Source organism: Cuculus canorus, chromosome 2 (assembly GCF_017976375.1).
Source record: "Cuculus canorus isolate bCucCan1 chromosome 2, bCucCan1.pri, whole genome shotgun sequence".
In the NCBI taxonomy this organism is placed as follows: Eukaryota; Metazoa; Chordata; class Aves; order Cuculiformes; family Cuculidae; genus Cuculus; species Cuculus canorus.
The window spans coordinates 99539226-99558651 of record NC_071402.1 but is presented as its reverse complement, the minus strand read 5'-3'; the positions used below and the strand labels follow the sequence as shown (position 1 = coordinate 99558651).

At 42.1% G+C, this 19426-nt stretch overlaps 1 protein-coding gene across 5 annotated transcripts in view; it reads right to left on the bottom strand.

Moving 5' to 3' along the window:
* Window positions 1-6097: 6097 nt before the first annotated feature.
* NFATC1 (nuclear factor of activated T cells 1) overlaps window positions 6098-19426 on the bottom strand; it is a 115414-nt gene continuing 102085 nt past the window's right edge. For all 5 annotated transcript variants that reach the window (XM_054059042.1, XM_054059044.1, XM_054059047.1 and 2 more), the window contains one exon: window positions 6098-8639. In XM_054059042.1, the coding sequence (XP_053915017.1) occupies window positions 8590-8639 (50 nt within the window). In that variant the 3' untranslated portion in view covers window positions 6098-8589. The remainder of the gene's footprint in view (window positions 8640-19426) is intronic.

Sequence of the window (19426 nt, the reverse complement as noted above, 5' to 3'; positions counted from 1 at the left end):
AGACTTAAACTCATCCCTGGTCATGGTTATAAAGCATAGCTGTGAAGAAAAAAAATCCTAGAAACAAAGGTATTAGAAGCCTTACACAGGGGAGATCAGGCTCCCTGGGTTTAGTAAACGAGAGGCTTTATGTGCTCTCCGTCCTTGCAAGGATGTTAAAGAAAGGCCCAAAAAGACTAAAATCTTGATTTCTTGGATAAAAAATTCTCAAAGTATTTTGACGAAATACCATGCCTGTTGCTGAGACCACACTGGTTCTCCAGCAGTTCAGCAGCACTCAGCAGTGTGTCTGCAGGAGCCAGCAGCTGGAGATGTCCCCTGCACTGGGAAGCAAACATGGGTACCTTTCTGCTGTTCTGAGAAGTGCCCTCAAGCTGGGGATGCCCAACCAAGGCAGTTGCAAGTATTCAGATAAAGCATTAGTGTGTAAAACCACAAACCCCATAGCCAGGCTGCCTCAGTGTCTTTCCTTTTGACTAGAGTGGTTCAGACACATTAAGCTGATGTAGATATGCCTAGAAAGAAAAGACTTTTCTGTGTTTTCCATCATCCAGCAGAGCTGGGGGAGGGAAAGATAGTTTGCAAGATTGTGCTATAATCTGCATCAGGACTGAAGTGCGTCAGCAGACAGCATATGGTGTGTTCGTTATCCTACACTTCACAACCTGGACTGCAGAGAAAGGAAATGCTGGGCTTTTAGGTCAACCACTGGACCAGTAGGTAGCAGTGATAAGTGATGTGCTGTCACTGCACTTGGCCGTTGCTTCAGAGCTCAGATAGTGTACTTGAGTCACCAGAATGTGCATAGTTCAACCACAAAAATGTTTTAAGGACAAATCATGTTATACAAGAAATTACTTAACATTATTACTCTTTGTTTTAACTCTCTAGGCCTATAAAGCCACATACATGTAAACCGCAAATGTAGCAATTGTTTTCCATTATATTTTTAGTAATAAGTTTTACTTCTCTACTTATCATTTTGTACACCCATATATTCTAGAAGGGATTGGGTAGACCAACATTTTTTTACCAGATCTAAGCTTTTATTGTGCTCTTTACTGCATGGCAACCTGTTCCACTGACATATCATGTTAACGCAGCAGTTCCTGTCCCTCTTGGTTGCTGGCAGCAATGCCAAAGCGTTGTCTGCTGAAAGTAGCAGCAATGCCAAAGCGTTGTCTGCTGAAAGTAGCAGCCCTGCCTGCAAGTTGGCATGACATCAAGTGGCATCCTGTGCCTGTGAACATTACCATTGGCATTGCCAGTGCCTGCTGTCTTACACCAAAGCAAGATGATCGTTGTAATTGGATGATCACCTGGATGCTCAAGTGGTCATCTGCAATGAAGATGGCCTTTGGTATGGGCCAGGTGCTTCACTGCTGTGTTTCAGTGGGCAAGTAGCACTGTGAGGAGAGCAGTACCCAGGTACTGTCCCTCCTGCATACACGTGTGTGCTCGTGCTCTATGGATTAAACTCTGAAACTACTGACTTTCTAAATTGAGAGCAAGAGTTTCCTGATCTTGATCATCACTCTTTAAATTGACTTTCTAAAGCATCTATAGCAATGCATACTGCAGGAAAAACCAAGCCAGAAACTCCTTTGTCACACAGCGTTTTCATGTTGATGCTCAGGTTCTCATTTGTGTGGCTGAGGTCAGTGGGAGTCACATAAGAAGCTGCACCAGGGCACCCCCAAATCACCTGGTGCATCCTACTCCGAGGGGCACTTCCCTGCTGAAAGTTTTGCTCCTGAAGGCAAGGAAGGATAGGGAAATGGTCCCCCTGATACCTCCTTTGCCCAGATGACATTATCTAGTTGGAAAGTTAAAGAAAGAAGTACCCACCCACGCAGATTCATCCTGGGAGTCAGGCAGAGTTCACTTCCTCCCACTCATCGCTCCTGCTGTGCAGCCTTGGCCCTGGAGCCCCTTCACTCCTGTTCTCCCCAGACTTCTGGATGGTGAAAGCACCATAAATGCACTTTAATCACACTGACCAGCACCTGTCAGAAGGATGGTGACAGGCAGTCTCCCTGGGGCTTGTCCCAGGGGCACACTGGCACACAGATTGTTTCCATGGGTGCACTGAACTGTGGCTGTTCTCGTCCCACATTTTCTCCTAGCTGGGGCAGCATAGTCAGGGCCTCATGGGCTGTGCTGCTCGGGATCTTCCCTGCCAGCAACCGGGTTAGTGTGATGCGGTGCTTCTCCTCCCTCTGCCTTGTCAAGGGCAGGACAGTAGCAGTGGGTTAGAGCAAGAGGCTCAGTGCCTCTTCCTCAGAACAGTCCACCCAGCAGCGGGAATAGGGAGTGCTCAGCTGGTGAGGTCCTTCATGAGGTCCCCTGAGCTAACAAGTCCTGTATCAGCAGTGATGAACGCTTGTTCCCTCTATGTGTGCAGCTGGCATCTGAGTCTCTAGCTGTGGGGTACCTTGCAAAGAGCTCATCATTGGGTGGAATCCATCCCAGTGGCCCAGCTATGCAAATGGGATAAAAAAGCAGAGGAGTGGCTGCCTGTGGAAAACATTCAATATGCCAATAGGTGCGTATTCAACTTAGTGTCATCATCCAGCTAGGGTCAATCTTTTCTATAGGATAAAATATACAAGCTTATAATAAAAAAAAAATCAGGCGAAGAGATTGCCAGGAGGATGAGAGCAGTGGGCTGGATCAGCTTCGCCCAGGCAGGAGCCCTTGAAGGAGGCCAGGGAGTCAGGAAAGATCCATGAGGAGTTTCCTGCAAAGAAACCATTCAAGAAGTTAGGCAGAGTTAGTATGCATGACGCCTGTGCGGCTCTGCTTCGGTGGAGGGGGAGTCATCGTCTGGGAAAGCAGCCCAGCCCAGAGATTTGGAGGGGGATGAGGAGGAATGAAGGTGCAGCTTGGATCAATCTGATCCCAAATAATATGTGGTTTGTATTTTGTAAGTAGAAAATTAAAAAAATAAAAAAGTATGTAGAGCAAAAGATTTTGTATTGGAGGAAATGTCATTTTTCCTATTAAAAACCAAAACAAACCAGACGAAAAAACCCTCAAACCTTGCAGTTAAAAAATTCCTGACAAGCACTGAAATATTTTCTGATGAGGCCCAGAGTTTGCTGCTCTACTTCATTGCCATGAAACTGGTGCCACTGGAATGTACCCCAGCTTGACAGGAGCAATAATTCATTGAATTTCATCTCCTCTCCCTGCCTCCTGCTGTGGGTGATCTTGGAGATTTCACACCTCAAAATCAGGTTTGTCACCAGTGCAGGGCCTAAAAATGCATCTGAAAATGCAGAGTCTGTTCTCCTGGGACCTCCCAGGATGGCACACAAACAACTTTCCAGCTGGTGAGTCCCCGCATCCCTGTCCTGATCATTCTGAGGGTGAAAGATGGTCATGGAGCTGGCAGAAACTGCTGTGGGGAAGCTAAGAAAGTGATGCCAGTGGAGGCAAACTCATGATCAATTCAGGTGCCGTGGGCTTGCTTACAAACACCTTCAACATCATGGGCATGTGGTGGCCCCAGTGGCACATACAGGGCAACCCCAGCTGGGCAGGGGGAGGCATAGTTGGAGATGCTTTAAACAGTCACCTTCCAGTGCGTGACTGCCCAGCTGAGCGGCTGCTCCCATCAGAGAAGCTACGGATGAGGGAAGGCAAGTCAGTGAACTGCCCACGGGGCTGACAGTAAGCCCTGGACTAGGACAGCTCTGCCACCAACACCCACTGTCAGCGTTTGCTCTGGGTTTTTTTTGATCCAGAAGTCTTCTGTCACCAGTGCTGGAAACAGGCTTAGTACAGGAGCTGCAAGTGTGAAACTAATTCAGAAGTGGTGCTGGAAACTGATGCTGACGGCATTTTTGGAAACTCTTTCCCCAAGCTGAGAAAAAAAGTATTTCCTTAAACGACTGAAAGTTAATTTGCCACATCTGCAGAGTGGCTTGTGGGCTGCCTGTCCCTGAAAGTAGCTAAGAAAGTGCTACAGTCAGCAACTTTTCACTTTAAATGGCAAAAGCTAATGTGCCCATGGGCGACAGCAAGTGCCAGGTATACTACCAGTTGCTTTAAATCCTGAAAACGCAAACATTTGAATTGTTAAAGCTCTGTGAGTTTGCACAGTCCAAAAATACAGTCTCTTTGGCCAAAATAAAGCTGGTTTTGGAACCAAGCACAGCTTGTAATTAAAGCCAACAGTATGAGAATCTGTAACTGATCTGCTCTGAACAAATTATTTGGCTACCTGAAGAGAATCAAAAGCCTTTTTTTTTTTTCAGAAAGAGACTCAAAGCAGAAAACATTAACTGGTGATAAAGAGGAAACATTACAGACAAATTAAAACAGGCAAGCACTTGACCTCAGTATTGGATGAGCATGTGCAAAGGTGGAGAAGATGGGACTCACTTTAGGTTGATGAGCAGTACAATCGATGACTATGACATAAAATTAGACAATTTGTTTAGAAAAGAGCTACAGAAATCAAGATCTTATGCCATTGACCTTAACGCTCCTCTGTAATATACTTGATGAGAGGGATTCTGTTTTATTTTTACTGAGACAAATTCAATAGATTTACAGGGATGAATGCAATAAAATTACACATATGGTGAAGGAAGGCTTAGCTTAGCTTCAAGACAGTACAGCTCTGTCCAGGAAATTTAACTCCTTCAAACCTGCCATTTTCAGCTGGAAAGGAAGTCTTAAACGCATGACTCCACCAAGGCTAGTTAGTCAAACAGTACCAGATGGATGTGTGTGATTCACCTTCTGCTTTGGTTATGAATGAAGAGTCATCCAGGAGCTTGCTAAAGGTTACTTTTGCCTAAAAAAGTCTGGTCAAGATGGGGTTAATGCAGCCCTGCTCAGGTCTGCTGTGCCTTGAGGAGGGGATGAGAAGGAAAGGAAGCTCAAAGAAAGCCAGGTAGCACAATGACTGATGTATGTTGCTTGGATGAATTCAGTTTGTGATCAGACATCTTACTTTGGTACAAAAGGATGTTATGGTCTCTGGTGGACATAGGGAATTTGTGACCGAGTTTTCAGGAACCTCACCAACAATATGGTTCACACAGTCCACACGAGGAGTAAATATCACTATTTTCACTCTCCAGACAGGAAGGTGGACGGTATCTGGATTTTAATGGGCTTAGAGTATCTGCCTCTTCTTAAATTGCGTCAGATTTAATAGCAGCCTAAGGGGTGCCAGGTGTGACAGTGAGCAGGGTGTGTCACCCTCTACTCAGAAGGAGACAAACCCAAGACAGAGAAAGTTCTTCAACAAAGGCTAAAGTGTGTATTTGTGTCTCTTTCTTCTTAGCGAATTTTAGAAACATGCTTAAATGTTTACCTAAAGGAGGACCCCATACCGTTGTGCTTATATACTTCATAACTTGCCTTTGGTCTAGAAAAATCAAAGAAGCTCAGGTTTTTCCAGTGTTTCTGGATGATTTCCCCACCAGGTATCGCATGTTGGTACATATAAAGGCACCATCTGATGGAGTAACCAGAAACTCAGACCTGTGTTCAGATCAGCTTTGACTAACTCAACATCCTCCTGTTGCCCCTTCTCCTTCGGGGCAGGGCAGAGGGAGGGATTCAGGAAGTAGGACCCATAATACAGATCAGATACATCATACAGATCCACCGCTCATACGCAGCTCGTGGCAAGCCATCCCCTCCTGCCAGTCTGTGTGCAGCCCTCCTCTCACAAAGCTATGAAAGCCTCCAGTCTCTTGTATCTACTGCACTGAAGACCACAGATCCAAAGACCACTCTTAGCAACCCATGCATTTCAAAGAGAGTTCCAGCAACACTAAAAGAAACTGTTGTCCAATCAATATATACAGATGCAAGTACTGTGTTGTATGATTAATATGGTACTTTGTTTCACCAATTCAAATTCATCCAGAGGGCTGTTTGTAATAGTCAGACTCATCCATGGCAAAATTCTTTTTGAACACATCTACAAGGATTACGCTCAAAGTTCAGTGCTGTGACTTTTTGTTTTTCCTTTGTTTTCAAAATGGGTTGATGAAAACCATTTTTGTAAACTGACAGCAACAACCATAACACACGTACAAAAACAAGATAGCAGTTTCATACGGGAGATATTTCCGCTTTCTTTTTTATTTTATGAATACATATACAAGAGAGGCATAATCTTCCATTATCCAGGCTTAAAAGTAACAGGTTGTTTTGTGGGTTTTTTTTCCAAAATAGTTTGAAGAGGAAAACAAAAACAAGATGAAGGAGGTGCAACATATCCAAACCATACAGTTGAAAACCTCGCTAAATTACTGCTGAAATGTCAGCATGTGGAGGGATGTGTGTGTGTACTGTTCTGTATTGTAAAAGCCTCACCTAAGGTATTTATGTATATGAATAAACAAATGCTTTGGCATAACCAGTGATCCCTCCACGCACACTTTGTTGACATTTATGAAATACTGAGAGAATAAAATCTCGGACTTACATAATTTTCAGTCCTTGGCAGCCATGTCTTTTAATGCAGGGGGGAAAATGAAGAAGAATCTGTTGACAAGAAAATTTACTTCCACCCCAAGATGGTTATATTAGCAGAATGCAGCAGGATGCAAACAGTTTCCAATAGAAGAGATGGAGGTACAGATTTATATATGTGTATATAACGTAAAAATGCTTATTTTAAATGAGAAAGGAAGATTTGTCAAGATAACATAAAATGAACCACTCTAAGACTAGCTTCCAGCAAAACATTTTGCTTTATTCGATCTATTTGCTAGCTACAAGTCAAGCTGACAACTGTCAAGCTTTTTAACTTTTCATATGGTAGTCTATAAGAAATGTTTCATGCAACGTCTACAATGCTAAATACAGGGTAAATAACTGGGATTAAACAGATGAGGAATAACAGACTACTATGATAATGAATAACAACATAATTATGTACATACAGCCATATTATATTCTCATGTCTTCACAGTAATGTGCAAATGTGACAAATATGGCTTTCTTTTTTTTCTAAAGAAAGTAAGCTATAATCATACAGAATAGCGTTTTAAAATGTTTCTGATTTCACCTTTTTGTGAAATCTGCTCAAACTTCGTTGCGTTAGGGTTGAGGAGCCACCCCAGCACGGAGGCGTAGTTCAGGTGTATTTCCAGCAGGGGGCAGAGATTCCTAAGGCACAATATTAATGTTAGACATTTTTAATTTAAGTCATGCTATTTTATTTTAGTTTTGGTGGTTTTATTTTTTTTTTTGTTATATAAAATAATAGTTGCTGCTAGTTATATAATAAGCTATTGATTGTAAAAAATACGATGTTAAAGGCTACACTACTTGCCTACCTGTAGCTCCAGAAACATTAGCTAATCTGAAAACACATTATACAGCGCTGCATATTAAACCTTTGTGGTTTTTTGGTAATATTCTTTTTCATACATGTAGCAGAGAGTTATAAGGCTTCTGCGGAATAATAACATTATAACTGAACAAATATTTTACACTCTTCCATAATGGTATTTACAGTTACTATAACTCATATTTTGTCATTTGGTAAATAACATGTATCTTGTATGCATCCTTCTTGCCTATCTAAAGTGCTTGCTTAACCGCATGAGGAAAGAAAATGCATACCTGCTTTAGGTGCAACAAACCTTCAAAAGAAGCAGCTGAAATATTTGTTGTGAATCTGAAATGCATTCTCAGAAATTGAAATTATTGCTAAATTCAGTGCCTTCACTAGGCAATCATCTATATTATTTGCCATATATAAATATATGCATATATACTAGTATGTATGTACATGCATACACATTCATCTATCCTGTAATAGATAGATTTCAATTTTTTGTCCATCAACCTTTTTTATTTTGTGCTATTCAACTCACTTGTGCTACGACTGAAGTCAGATTAAAATCAAAATCTTAACATGCTACTACTAACAACCCTATGATTCATTAGCACATAATAAAGACAATATGCAAAAGAAAGCTGAGATGATGACAAATCAGGAGGCTTTTGAAATGCACTGACAATAAGGCAACAGGCTGTACATTACAGCAGAGGAAAAGCTGAAGAAATTCTGGAATTCATAAACGCTTCTTTCTGGAGTAGGGATTGCTCTCCCTACTTTGCTGCGGAGTCCTACACTTTTTCCCAAATGTCACTCTCCAGAATGCAAGCTTCTGCACCTACCAACACTTTTAACGGTAGCAAATTCAAAGCTTATTAAAAATGCCCTGATGCCACAACCTGGTAAAATAAGGCACTTCCAGGGCTGTATTCCAGCGGTGCCATGCCAAAAAGATCAGCACTGGGAAGAAGCACTCAGATTTTGCTGAGTTTCCTAGTTTTGTCCCATGAAATGCGCCGTCTCGGAGCGTACTCCCTCCTCTTTCTTTTGAGATGATTTTCTTTAAAGAAGCCATTTCATCAGTTGAAGCTGTGGAGCTACTTCTTTGTAAGCAAGAGGTAAATCTTCAGTTCCTGACATTCAGTAAGGTGGAAGATCAGAGTGGTACCAGGCAACATTTTCAGTTTATTCAGTATCTCTCTACTTGAGTTGACACACCAGACAAGTCAAAAGTGTGTGTGCACTTCATACTTGGCTCGTATTGAAAGCTATGAATGGACATTGGTACTGGAAAGGTCATTTCTTATAATTTCGTTTACTGCAAAGAAAAAACAAAAAAGGAAATGATTAGCATCTCTCTGCTGCAGGCTGGTCTCTTCAGTACACAGCCCTTCCAAACCTGCATCCGTTCCTTGAGGGCTTCAGTACAGCTCTGAACAGTAAGGAAAATATCACAAGATAGCTAGTATAGGCTGATCACAGTGCAAACCAGCAGGATTAAACAAGGTTATAAACATGCTAAATACTGTGTAAAACCAGACATCACAAGACCAGCAGCATCCTGGATCCTTGATTGCATCAAACATATTTAACATTTCAAATCAGTTTCAGATACAACATTTCATTTGCTCTAGGATCTGTCTTGGAAACGTAAAGCAAAGTGAACCACAGGAAATCTTAGAATAATCTACCCATGCCATAAAAAGAGCTGTTTGGAAAGTATGTTAGCCTTGATAGGTGCTGATGGCAGAGAGCTGCTAGCCACGGAACCTGAGTATACGCAGCTGCAATGCCTAGACAGAATACGACTTCACATGCTGATTTTTTCCACTATGGGATGATATTAGGGGGAAAAAGAAAGGAAAGAAGAAAAAGAAGACGAGAAGAAACTGCTGCATGCTTGCCAATTCCCTGGAGCTGGTGTAAGAGACCAGTATATGTAAATATATACCCTCTTTTCATGGTGACCCACACACTGGAAGCATAATCTTCGCTCTTATCTGCACAGACAGATGGGAAGGATGAGCAAGTTAAACCCCTTCCTAAGAGTCAGAGAAAAGAATAAACAGAGTCCGCTATCTCAGCATCAGCCAGTCAGACTTCATCTCCACTGATAAAGTGTTGTTTTCTTTATTCACAGTCTTCTTTCATTCTCTTCCCCCTCCCCTGCAGACCATCAAGCAATAGTTTCCCACACTCCAATTATGTCCATTTATCAGCTTGTGATTTTTGGCAGATAGACAGGAAATGACTGAACCTGGCAAAGGCCATCTACAGTGGACAACACAACATCCCTTTTATTTCCACTCCACCTCCCTGCAGCAACTGCCACCACCCGATTGGCATGAAGATAGACAAAATGCCATCAGTAAGGCTATCACCACTTCTGAATTTCCCCAACATTACTGTGAGTGCGAAACACATGCCCATGTCACGGAAGCACTACGGAAAAGCCGCATTTTCCTTTCCTTGTGGGTTCTGTTCACAGCCATCCAGATAACTTCATGTGTTTAATGGAAAAGACCAAGCCTGTCTAAAACCAACTTCCTGAAGAAAGAAGATGGGGTTTTCTTTTGGTGTTGTTTGGTTTTGGTTTGTTTTTTTTTTTTTTCCCCTGAAAACCCATTCCCGTTTAGTAATTGCAACACATGAATCAGTCAGGATTTGTGTCACAGATCCTGGCCACCAAAACCACTTCTACCAATGGATATGCGTACCATACTTCAGAAAAGAAATATCAGTTGTATTTGTAACTACCTATTTATGGCAGCAATCTAAGAGCTGTGTGGAAAAGAGGCGTGAAGACAAAGCAGTTCTTTCTCTTCAGAGTGCTGAGGAGTTCATCTTTAATATTACCAAACAGCAGAAACAAATTCAAGCAGCAAGTCCTCCCCTGAAACAAAGACTGCCCTGCATGTATCTGAATGCAGCAAGATGTGCTACCCCATTTACATGCTGCAAGACTCCAGACAGCTTTTGGGACTAAGTCTCTGCCTGGAATGCAAACAGCGCACTTCTGTGGGGTGATTTTCGCATGATGCTTCTGTAAAGATAGTTTCTCAGATAAACATCTCAAAGCAACATTGCATATGCACCAAAAACACATAGTGGTATCTTGCTGTTGAGCATAACCATGAAAATAATTCCTCCTATGGGCCAGACAGTGTCACATTTTTGCTAACTTTCCCTCAAAGTTTCTGTTACATCAAATAAAATTAAGATACTACTCAAGGAAATCTTCAGTCAATGTATAAGCAGTGCTTAGAAACATTAAATAACTAATCTTCACAGGTTTTCTATAAAATGTGAACCTAAGTATCACCAGTAATTCACAAATTTGAACAGAGAGGAGAAAAAAAATGAGGAGCTTCCCATCTCAGTCAGGATTAGCATTCAGATATCTTGAGTTTCAGACTAATGCTATAGCACATGCTGAGGTACTTTTGCTTGATTCATTCAGTAAAACTTTCAAAAGTCACATCCTCCAGGCTGTCAGCCCATGCTTTCCACTACTAAAGCACTTAGTAAAAGTATGTCGGAAGCAACTTGATGACATGAGGGTCTAAGAGCCAAAGGTCCATCTCCAAGATCAGCTTAGGCACTCAAGAGGCTGCCCTTTCCAGCCACACCAGGCACACTCAGCTGAATCCTCTGTCACTCAAGTGCTGTAGGACATACAGTTTACCCTAGAGACGATGGGATTTTTCCTTTCAGATGGGAGAAAAGTGCCCTTGGCTCACCCACGAGACCACTGTGGTCCTATGGTCATGCTCTCTCCAGACCTCAGCAGACAAACCAATCTTTTCCCAGCTGAAATCACTCTTAATTTTGTTATTGACTCCAACAAGATACAGATTACACCTTTGGCTTTATTCTTATTATGTATTACTTTCTTAACAGAGGTGGACTTTCGCTACCTTGGTGAGCAGCAGTCAAGTCTGGGGTCCTCATCTAACAACATCTGAGGGCTGTTCAAAAACAGCCACTATGCAATATTAGTATGGAATCACGAGCTTAACCTCAACCAAAGCATCCCCACTGCCACCAAATATAACAATCAAATGGGGCCAAAATAGCCAAAAAGACATTAAACATCTCTTTCATCCACGGCGGCCCATGGACACATCTTTATTTCACTGCCATTTGTCCCCATTTACACACCACAGTGCTGTAAATGCAAAAATTCCCAATAACATAGTGGAAAAAACCTACAGAGAGGGAAAAGAGTGCAAGCATAAGGCCCGGTGTGAAGCAATACGTGATTCAGCAAAGCAACCAATCTTGTGGAGGCAGACCCCTATCAGAGAGCACTAAATATGAGAGCTGAAAGGGGAAGCGTGCTGAGAGTGGGTTTTCCCGTGCTGCCCACTGAGGCACCTGAGGCTGTAAGGAAAACCCACCAGTGGGTGGGAACAGGGGAAATCCAGGTGGCAAGCACACATGAGGTGCACTGGGTGATGCTCGCTAGGTTCAGCTAGGAAGATGTTCCCTGCCACCTCCTACTGCATAGTCTAGTGTCTTCATGGGAAACCACGAAGACATTTCTCCCTCCCTCCAGATCTGAGAAACGGATGTTGAAGAAAAACTTGTTGGGAGGTGGGAGTCGGATGTAGTTTTGGGAAATTAACATGGAAATACAGATTACATTTCCCAAATACTTTCAAATGTCTTTAGCATCTACAGCTTTTAATTCCAACTTTCTAGAAAATTTGCTTCCTTTAAGACTCCTAAACTTAACAGCATTTTTGTTGCATGGTAGGAAATGTTTTATTCTGGATCTAATGGAATGTTTGGGAAATTTTTGTTTGACCCAAAATTGATTTTATTTTGGTTTGGCAAGAAAACTTCAAATATTCTTGTTGCAGGTTCACACAAGATTTTCTTTCCGCAAAGCAAATCAAAAACTATGTTACTAAAGCACAGCTCTCCTGTACTTTACTAAAGTAAAGTCTCCTGTATGTCTGCCTGGACCAGTGTTGCATTTACTACAAGAGCAGTAGGCAATTCTTTGGGAAAGAGCACGGCAACCAGGCAGACCATCAGTGATGCTATCTCAGTACATCTTTACTCTGCTGGAAGGCTTTGTGAGTGAGAGGAGATCTGCATCCTTGTTTCTAGTGAACTTTGATGACCCTTCTTCCATTGAATTTTCTAATAATCTTCTGAACTTGCTTTGGCCTTTATGGTTTCCTGCAGCAATGGGTTCCACAGTTTAAGATTGTGCTCATGGAGAAAGTACTTTTATTTTAAATTTGCTTCTTGATAACTTCATTCCTATGTCGTGTGAAGGAGCACGCTGTTCTCTGTTCACCATCTCCTTTGCCATCCATCACACTCCTTTCTCACAGTATCCTCAGGGCTCCACTCACTCCTGTAGGACCAGTGCAGAACTCCCCAGGAGGTGAGATATACTATTTATGCAGAGAAAATACTTGGTGTTTTTCTCTCAGTTCCCACCTTTCCAGTGAAATATTTATTATATAATTGCGGAGAGTCAGCTGGTTGCTGCCTTGAATGCTCAAGTTTTGGCTTACAAACCTGTTACTCCAAGAGGATTATGTGAGCTCCACAGAAAAGCAGTAATTCAGTGCAAGCAGAATTTTTGCCTGGGTTTGAGTTTCATTCCTAAAGCAAATACTGGTCTTTAATTCATTGCTGCTTGGATACGCATCCATTCACGTCTGTAGTACCGTTCCAGGAGTAGTTGTGTTTTGAATGAGTGCAACATTTTTTCAAAGAAAGGTTGCAAAGGCTTTACAGTCATTTTTAAAACAAAATAACCTGTGAACTCAGAAAGACAGATTTTATAGACAGGACAGTGGAGACCCAAAGAATTACTTGCCTTGCTGGAGGCCCTACATACAGTTTAGCAGCAGATTTGGAATAACATGCAAGTGGTTTAATTTTCAATGCCTAGAATAGCACAATACTTCCCTTAAAGCAACAGGTTGATCCCTATCAGATCAAACAGCAGAGTACAATGATTTACAACACCTTTGTCATCAGATTTTTTGCCACTGTTTTTCTGCTGGCTTTGGGGATGGGAGTCACAGTCACTTCATAGCTAACACCTACAGTTCCCCACAATGCCCTCCCTCAACTGATATTTTCCATTGTCATGTTCAGCTTTTCCACTGACAGAAAGTAAAAATGAATAATAATGCTGAGAAATTCAAGAAACACGTGACCACTCTACCTGTTAAAGAGCCTGAAAGAGGAACCTTTCCTTTGCTAAACAGCAGATGATGAGGTAGCAGGATGTGGTGAGCTGTTGCACTACATTTTAGTTTAATGAGGAGTTTTTTCTTCTTGTATTTTACTTTAAAATGCCCTTGCAATGGAAATTTTTGCTTTACTAATTGGCAAAATCAGTGTCTTACCGATGCAACAGTTTGGGTTCCTGCACAAACAGGACAACCGGATATATCTGAACAAATGGAGGTTCCATATATAGATGCGAGCTTCATAGGAAATGGAATATTTTTAACATTCGGTGTTTGTATATGAATTCCATCAACTGGCAAAAATTTAAATTTCTACAGACTTCTACTTTCCTTGTATCTGACTACTAATATGGGTAACATCGAGGACTTCTGTTTTAGCAAAATACCCGTTCTTATGAGACAAAGCTGTGCCTTCCAGCTCAGATATTGATGTCACTCAGATCAAAGAAACTACTAGGCCAGCAGTGCAGGGAGTGGGGTGAAGGCATATGCAGGGGGTTTCCACCAGTGGGGAGCTCTTTGGGGCTACAAACATAAGATCTGGGAAGACTTCACACTCACAAAGGTGAATGTTTTCCAAGAGTCTGAAAAACTGGAAGGTGAGCCGAGAGTCAGGGTCAGACCCACAATTACAAAGAGCTGAGTCGACAGTTTTGGGAGGGAATGATGGCATTTTGGAAATATATCCCACCTTTATTCTTGTTGTTAGTGGGAACATTAAGGTTCCAGTTTCTGGCCACGTTAAGCTGCTGTCTCTTCACACATCACACACCAAAGGCTGCAGAAGTCAATGACCATCTTTCCACTGACTTCAGTCCACTTCACCAGCAGCACAGAGAGGTTTCTACATGGAGACTGAGTAGCAGAGCTGTGGGTTGCATTTACTGTCACACTCCTTTCTGACGGCACACTTCTCTTTCACAAGTGAGCTTCATGGTTCTCTGCTCCACTCTCAATTTTAAGGGGTGTGACAGAGTTAAAGCAAACAGGCACTGAGAGGTTTTATGCAGAGTTGACACCTTGTGACTCACTAGATGTGTATGGGTCCCTGTTCCTGCATAAATAGTGACAGCGTCAGATGAGTTTCTTGAGGATGGTTTTGTTTCCTTATCAATAAGAGCCACATGGCACTTCCCAAGACATCTAGGCCTCTGGGGTCAAGTCAAACTTTTCCACAGCTGACTAGCAATGTTTGCTTGTTACTTCACCTTCACCTGTGACCACTGGGGACCATTGTCTCTACCATGGAGCATAACGGAAGCAGGAGGTTCAGATGCCATAATGCTGTCTTGCTGAAAAGGCACAAAAGCTCTGACTGACTCTATCTGACTGTCATGGAAAGTATAAGTAATACCAGCTGCATCTTTCAAGCTACATGTGTGAAAAGCCTGTGTGAAATAATGCCTGGATTCTGCTGAGACCAGACAATAATGCTTCATCTTTCAGATGGGTGTAACTTCACAACCAATGCAGTGCCATGTTTGGATACCACGTTTGTACCACGTTTGACATGGGTCAAATTGCACATCTAGGTGCCACCTTTGAGCAAGCTTCAGAAAAGAGTAGCAATTCTGAAAACAAAACTGCCTCACCTTGGCTCATCATTTTTGTCTTCCAGCAGAATTCACTAGCTCAGGTCAAGTCTTCCTTCTTCAGTACAACTACAGCGACTCCCAGGGCACGGATCCCTCCACAAACTTCATTACACAGGGTGCACATAAATCATAAGTGCTCTGAATTTCCACTGTTGGCTACAGCTCATTGTTCACGAGCATCATGGAGTGGGAACTGTGCTTTCCTCTCACAGGTACAGCTCTGACCACACTGTCACTATGCAGCATATAAACAGGGAAGTATAATTCTGGAGTCTATGAATTTGATGCTGACACAATACTACCTGTAGTAATGCCTCATCGTATGACATAAATTTTGCTGTCTCTAATTACTGCCCTTGAATTTTTCCACCAGCAATGCCACATCTTGATCTACGAGGCTCCCATGCTCTTGTATGCCCTTCATTTCAGATGGAATGCCACACATTGGCATCACTGAAGAAGAATTCTAAGTCACAAATTAATGCAGGGGAAGCAGAAATGCAGGAAGAAAAAAATGTTTTCCCTTATTTCTATGTACAGATTTTATTTAAAGAGAAAATTGGTTAAATATAGACATATATACAGCAAGGAAAGAAACGAAGCTCCTGGTATAAACTCCAACACAAGAGTGAAATCTTACAGTTTTTATCAGGGTATCTACTTCCTGACTACTAAAATAAGCAGCACTGCTTTCTGACATATGAAAGATAGAGCAAACAATATAGAATCATTACTTAAATAACTGAAAAAAACCCCAGAGCTATCTTACAGAATTTCTTTTTTTCAAAGCAGGTAAGCATTGTCCCGTGGACAAGGAAAAAAATCAGAAAATAGTGTTACACATTCCTGAAGGTGACAGCCTGTCATGCAAAACTATAGATCATATTAAAGCTTACTGAATTAAAAACCAAACAAAACAAGACTTGTGAAGCAATGGAAAATATAACTTCACATGTTCCATAAAGAAGTCAGATCTTGTATTACCTCAGGTGTCCTGCATGCATTTAAACCTTAAACTTATTTTTATCTGTTTAATCATAATAAGACACCACCACCAGGCATGCTATTTTTGGAGATAGTGAATAGAACAGTGGAGCAAGTGAGTGACAATAAGTAGCAGGTTTTAATAAAACATGATCCTCCCATATGAGCGTCAGCTTGGAACGATAGATAGTATTGTTGTGTACGACAGTCATTAACATGGAGTCATTTTCCTACCTGCTCTACCCTCTGCCTTGTTTAGCTTGACAACTCCAAATAACACAAAATCTCCCACAGCGGCTGCACTGCGGAGGGCTAATGGAAAAGGTTCCATGCTGTAGTGTGATGACAGCACTGTGTGACAGTAATTTAACTGCGTCTTTGACTAGGTGCCCAGATTAAATTAGTCCCATCCTATCACACCAAAACTCCTGGTTTGGATTTTTTTCATCTCTCCCATATGCAACCCCAGGAAAGCCCCGCATCTCTTGCTCTGCAAACACTTAGGGATGAATTCCCTGGCTGCTAGGAATTAGCGCAGGAATCAGCAGAGCTGCAGTGACTCCCAGCACTCTGGGGTCTAAACTTTAGCCATTTTCACTTCCAGTCTGAGGGTAGTTGCACTTAACCTGGTTTAACTGTTACACCAAAGAATCAAGAGAGTCAAAAGGAATTTTCAGTAGCCCTCATTGAGGCCAACCTTGCCTGGAGTGGCTGGAGTTTGGGCTGCAGAGTTTGCAGGATCTGTCCCGGTATGATGCAAGCCACATTTGACACACACATACACACACATGTGAGGGCAGGGCTGGGCAATGGACAAATAAACCACATTTTAACCAAAATTACGTGTTTACGTTCCTAAGAGCATCTGTAAGGGAAACAAAACAGACATATTTTACGTTTTACACAAAATTTCCACATGACAGAAGAACTACGCAAATGCTACCTAAGGCAGCCAAAACCCAAGGCTGGTACTGCTGGAAGCTTTGAGGGTACCAGTCAGGAAAGAATAAGGAAGAGCATGCACCACTTTGCTAGAGACAACAGAAATTTGCCCCGCTATAAAAAATACAGTAATACGAGCTGATCCTGGCAATCAACTTTACTTTCCAGTATAGCACCCAACAGCAAAATAGTGCTGTCAGACCCCAGTATTCAAAACTCATGAATTATGCCCTGAAGCATGACAAGAGTGGATTCCAAATCAAAACAATATTAAAGGAATTCTCTGTTTGCCTGTTTTTGAACCTCCAGCCATCTCTGGCAGTATTTATTAAACCCTGAATGTAACACAAGCGAAACTTCCTTTATCCCTTTTAATCTAATAGTTTCTGATCCAATCCCACAAAGTTTGCTGTACCTCACAACTGGGAGTTAACTGCAGTGCTGGGCAACACTTGAGACGCAAGGCTCTCAAAGCAGCTCACAGCTAGAAGGGCAAGGTTAAAGCCCACCTGATGGCCCCAAGGGCTGGCAGCTCCAGAAGCTTACAGGCAAAGAACAGGAGACAGGGAGTGGGTCTTGCTCGTGCTGGAAAGCCCTCAGCCCAGTAATGGAGGCTGCTACTTAGGGACCTCCTGCCCTGCCAAAGCCATGTGCACGGATCCATTCCAGCACCGGCAGTTTCTACTGGCAGCTGGCACCAGCCTATTGGACTTTAAACAGAAACCATGTATCAGGCCAGACCTGTCCACATAATGCAAGAAGGTGTTTCTCCATATTTTGGAAAAGTGACAGATTAGCTTCACAAAAAAAAAAACCCAATTATGGGAGTACAGGGGCATAAATGGGAGTAAGAGAGCATCCAGAATCTCTGTGACTTACTGATTTCAGAGTTTGAAAAAAAAAAAAAGCCAAATAAGACTGAATTTCTGTACCAATTATACAATTATTAATCATTTTAGAAGCTTCTCCGATATTGCACATAATGAGCAATTCATCAAAGCATATTAGGTGCCACAGAAGTTGCATTCAATATAAAGGGGTCATTAAGTATCTTGTAATTGCACATTACTGAAGCTTTTGTTAGTTCTAAATCAAATCAATGGGATGTGCATGTATGCTCTTTAATTGACTTTATGAAATAATAATGTGGCCCATAGCGATCATCCAGAATCCTCCAAAATGAACCACATTGCACTGCTGTTCATAAAAAACCAGATCAGGTGCAGCTGGGCATATAAAATAATGCAAAGAAACAATGAATGGAAGAAAGAAAGGAGCATCTTGGGTCACACAGGAGTATTTGCTGAGTGCCATTTTCTTTTGAATGCAGAGAATGGCCAAAACACTCAGGTATTCTTCAACTCAACTAGCCTCAAATTCTGATGGACTTCAGTAGGAGTAACATCAGGTCTCAACACCAAAAATGACTTGGAGATACTGCTAAAATAGGATCTATCTTATCTTTTTCTGATCATGGAGGGGGTTTTGTTTTTTTTTAAATAGACCTAATTGCCCCATTATGATCACCATCAGCAGCACCTCTTTCCTTTATAGCCCTTCTCAGCAGCAAACCTCAAAGTGCAGCTAAACAGAGAAGATCAATGCTATTAATAACATCATCTAGTGAAAACGGTGGTGAGGCAGGGACAACACTATGAAGCCGCTGCATATACAATACCTATGTGATGTACCTATGTGATGCTTTGGAGGGCAACCATTATCGGGCCACATTCCTACCTATGCTGTGGTGAAGGCTCAGGTTTGTTTGCAAACCTCTAATTCACAGGATTTTTGCTCAGGCAGATAAAACTATGGCTGTATGACTCAGTGAGTGGCCACATGCTGTTTGATGGAAGAGAAAGGAAGGGTGGGCTTAATACAATTTTTAATGTATTTGATAAGGGAAAAGAATTTAACCTAGGAGTCTGCTGGGGGCTAGTCTGGGAAAAGTCATGCCAGCTGGAGGAAATCCTTAGGTAATGAAACACGTCTGCTAATGTCCAACAGTGGGCACCAAAGCAGGGCTAGCTCTGGGAATCTGCACTGGTGGCTGCGAAGAGTCTGCAAAAAAAAAATTATACAGGCAAAATGACCACGACCATAATGTGAGCTGTACGTAATGCCACAGGATTTTACTTCTAACAAAGGCAGCATCTGTTGCTGAAGAACACTGCAGTTCAAAGAGGAACGCATGTGCTGTCTGTGGCAGCTCCCTGGAGAAGAGCACTGGCAGTGGTTAGTGATACTCTTGCATTGGTTTTGCACCACACTAACTACACCAGGTAAAGAACTCTTCATGACAAAACTCCTATCCAGTCTGGCTGGGAAGGTTTGACCCAAAGGCTGATTTAGTGGAACCA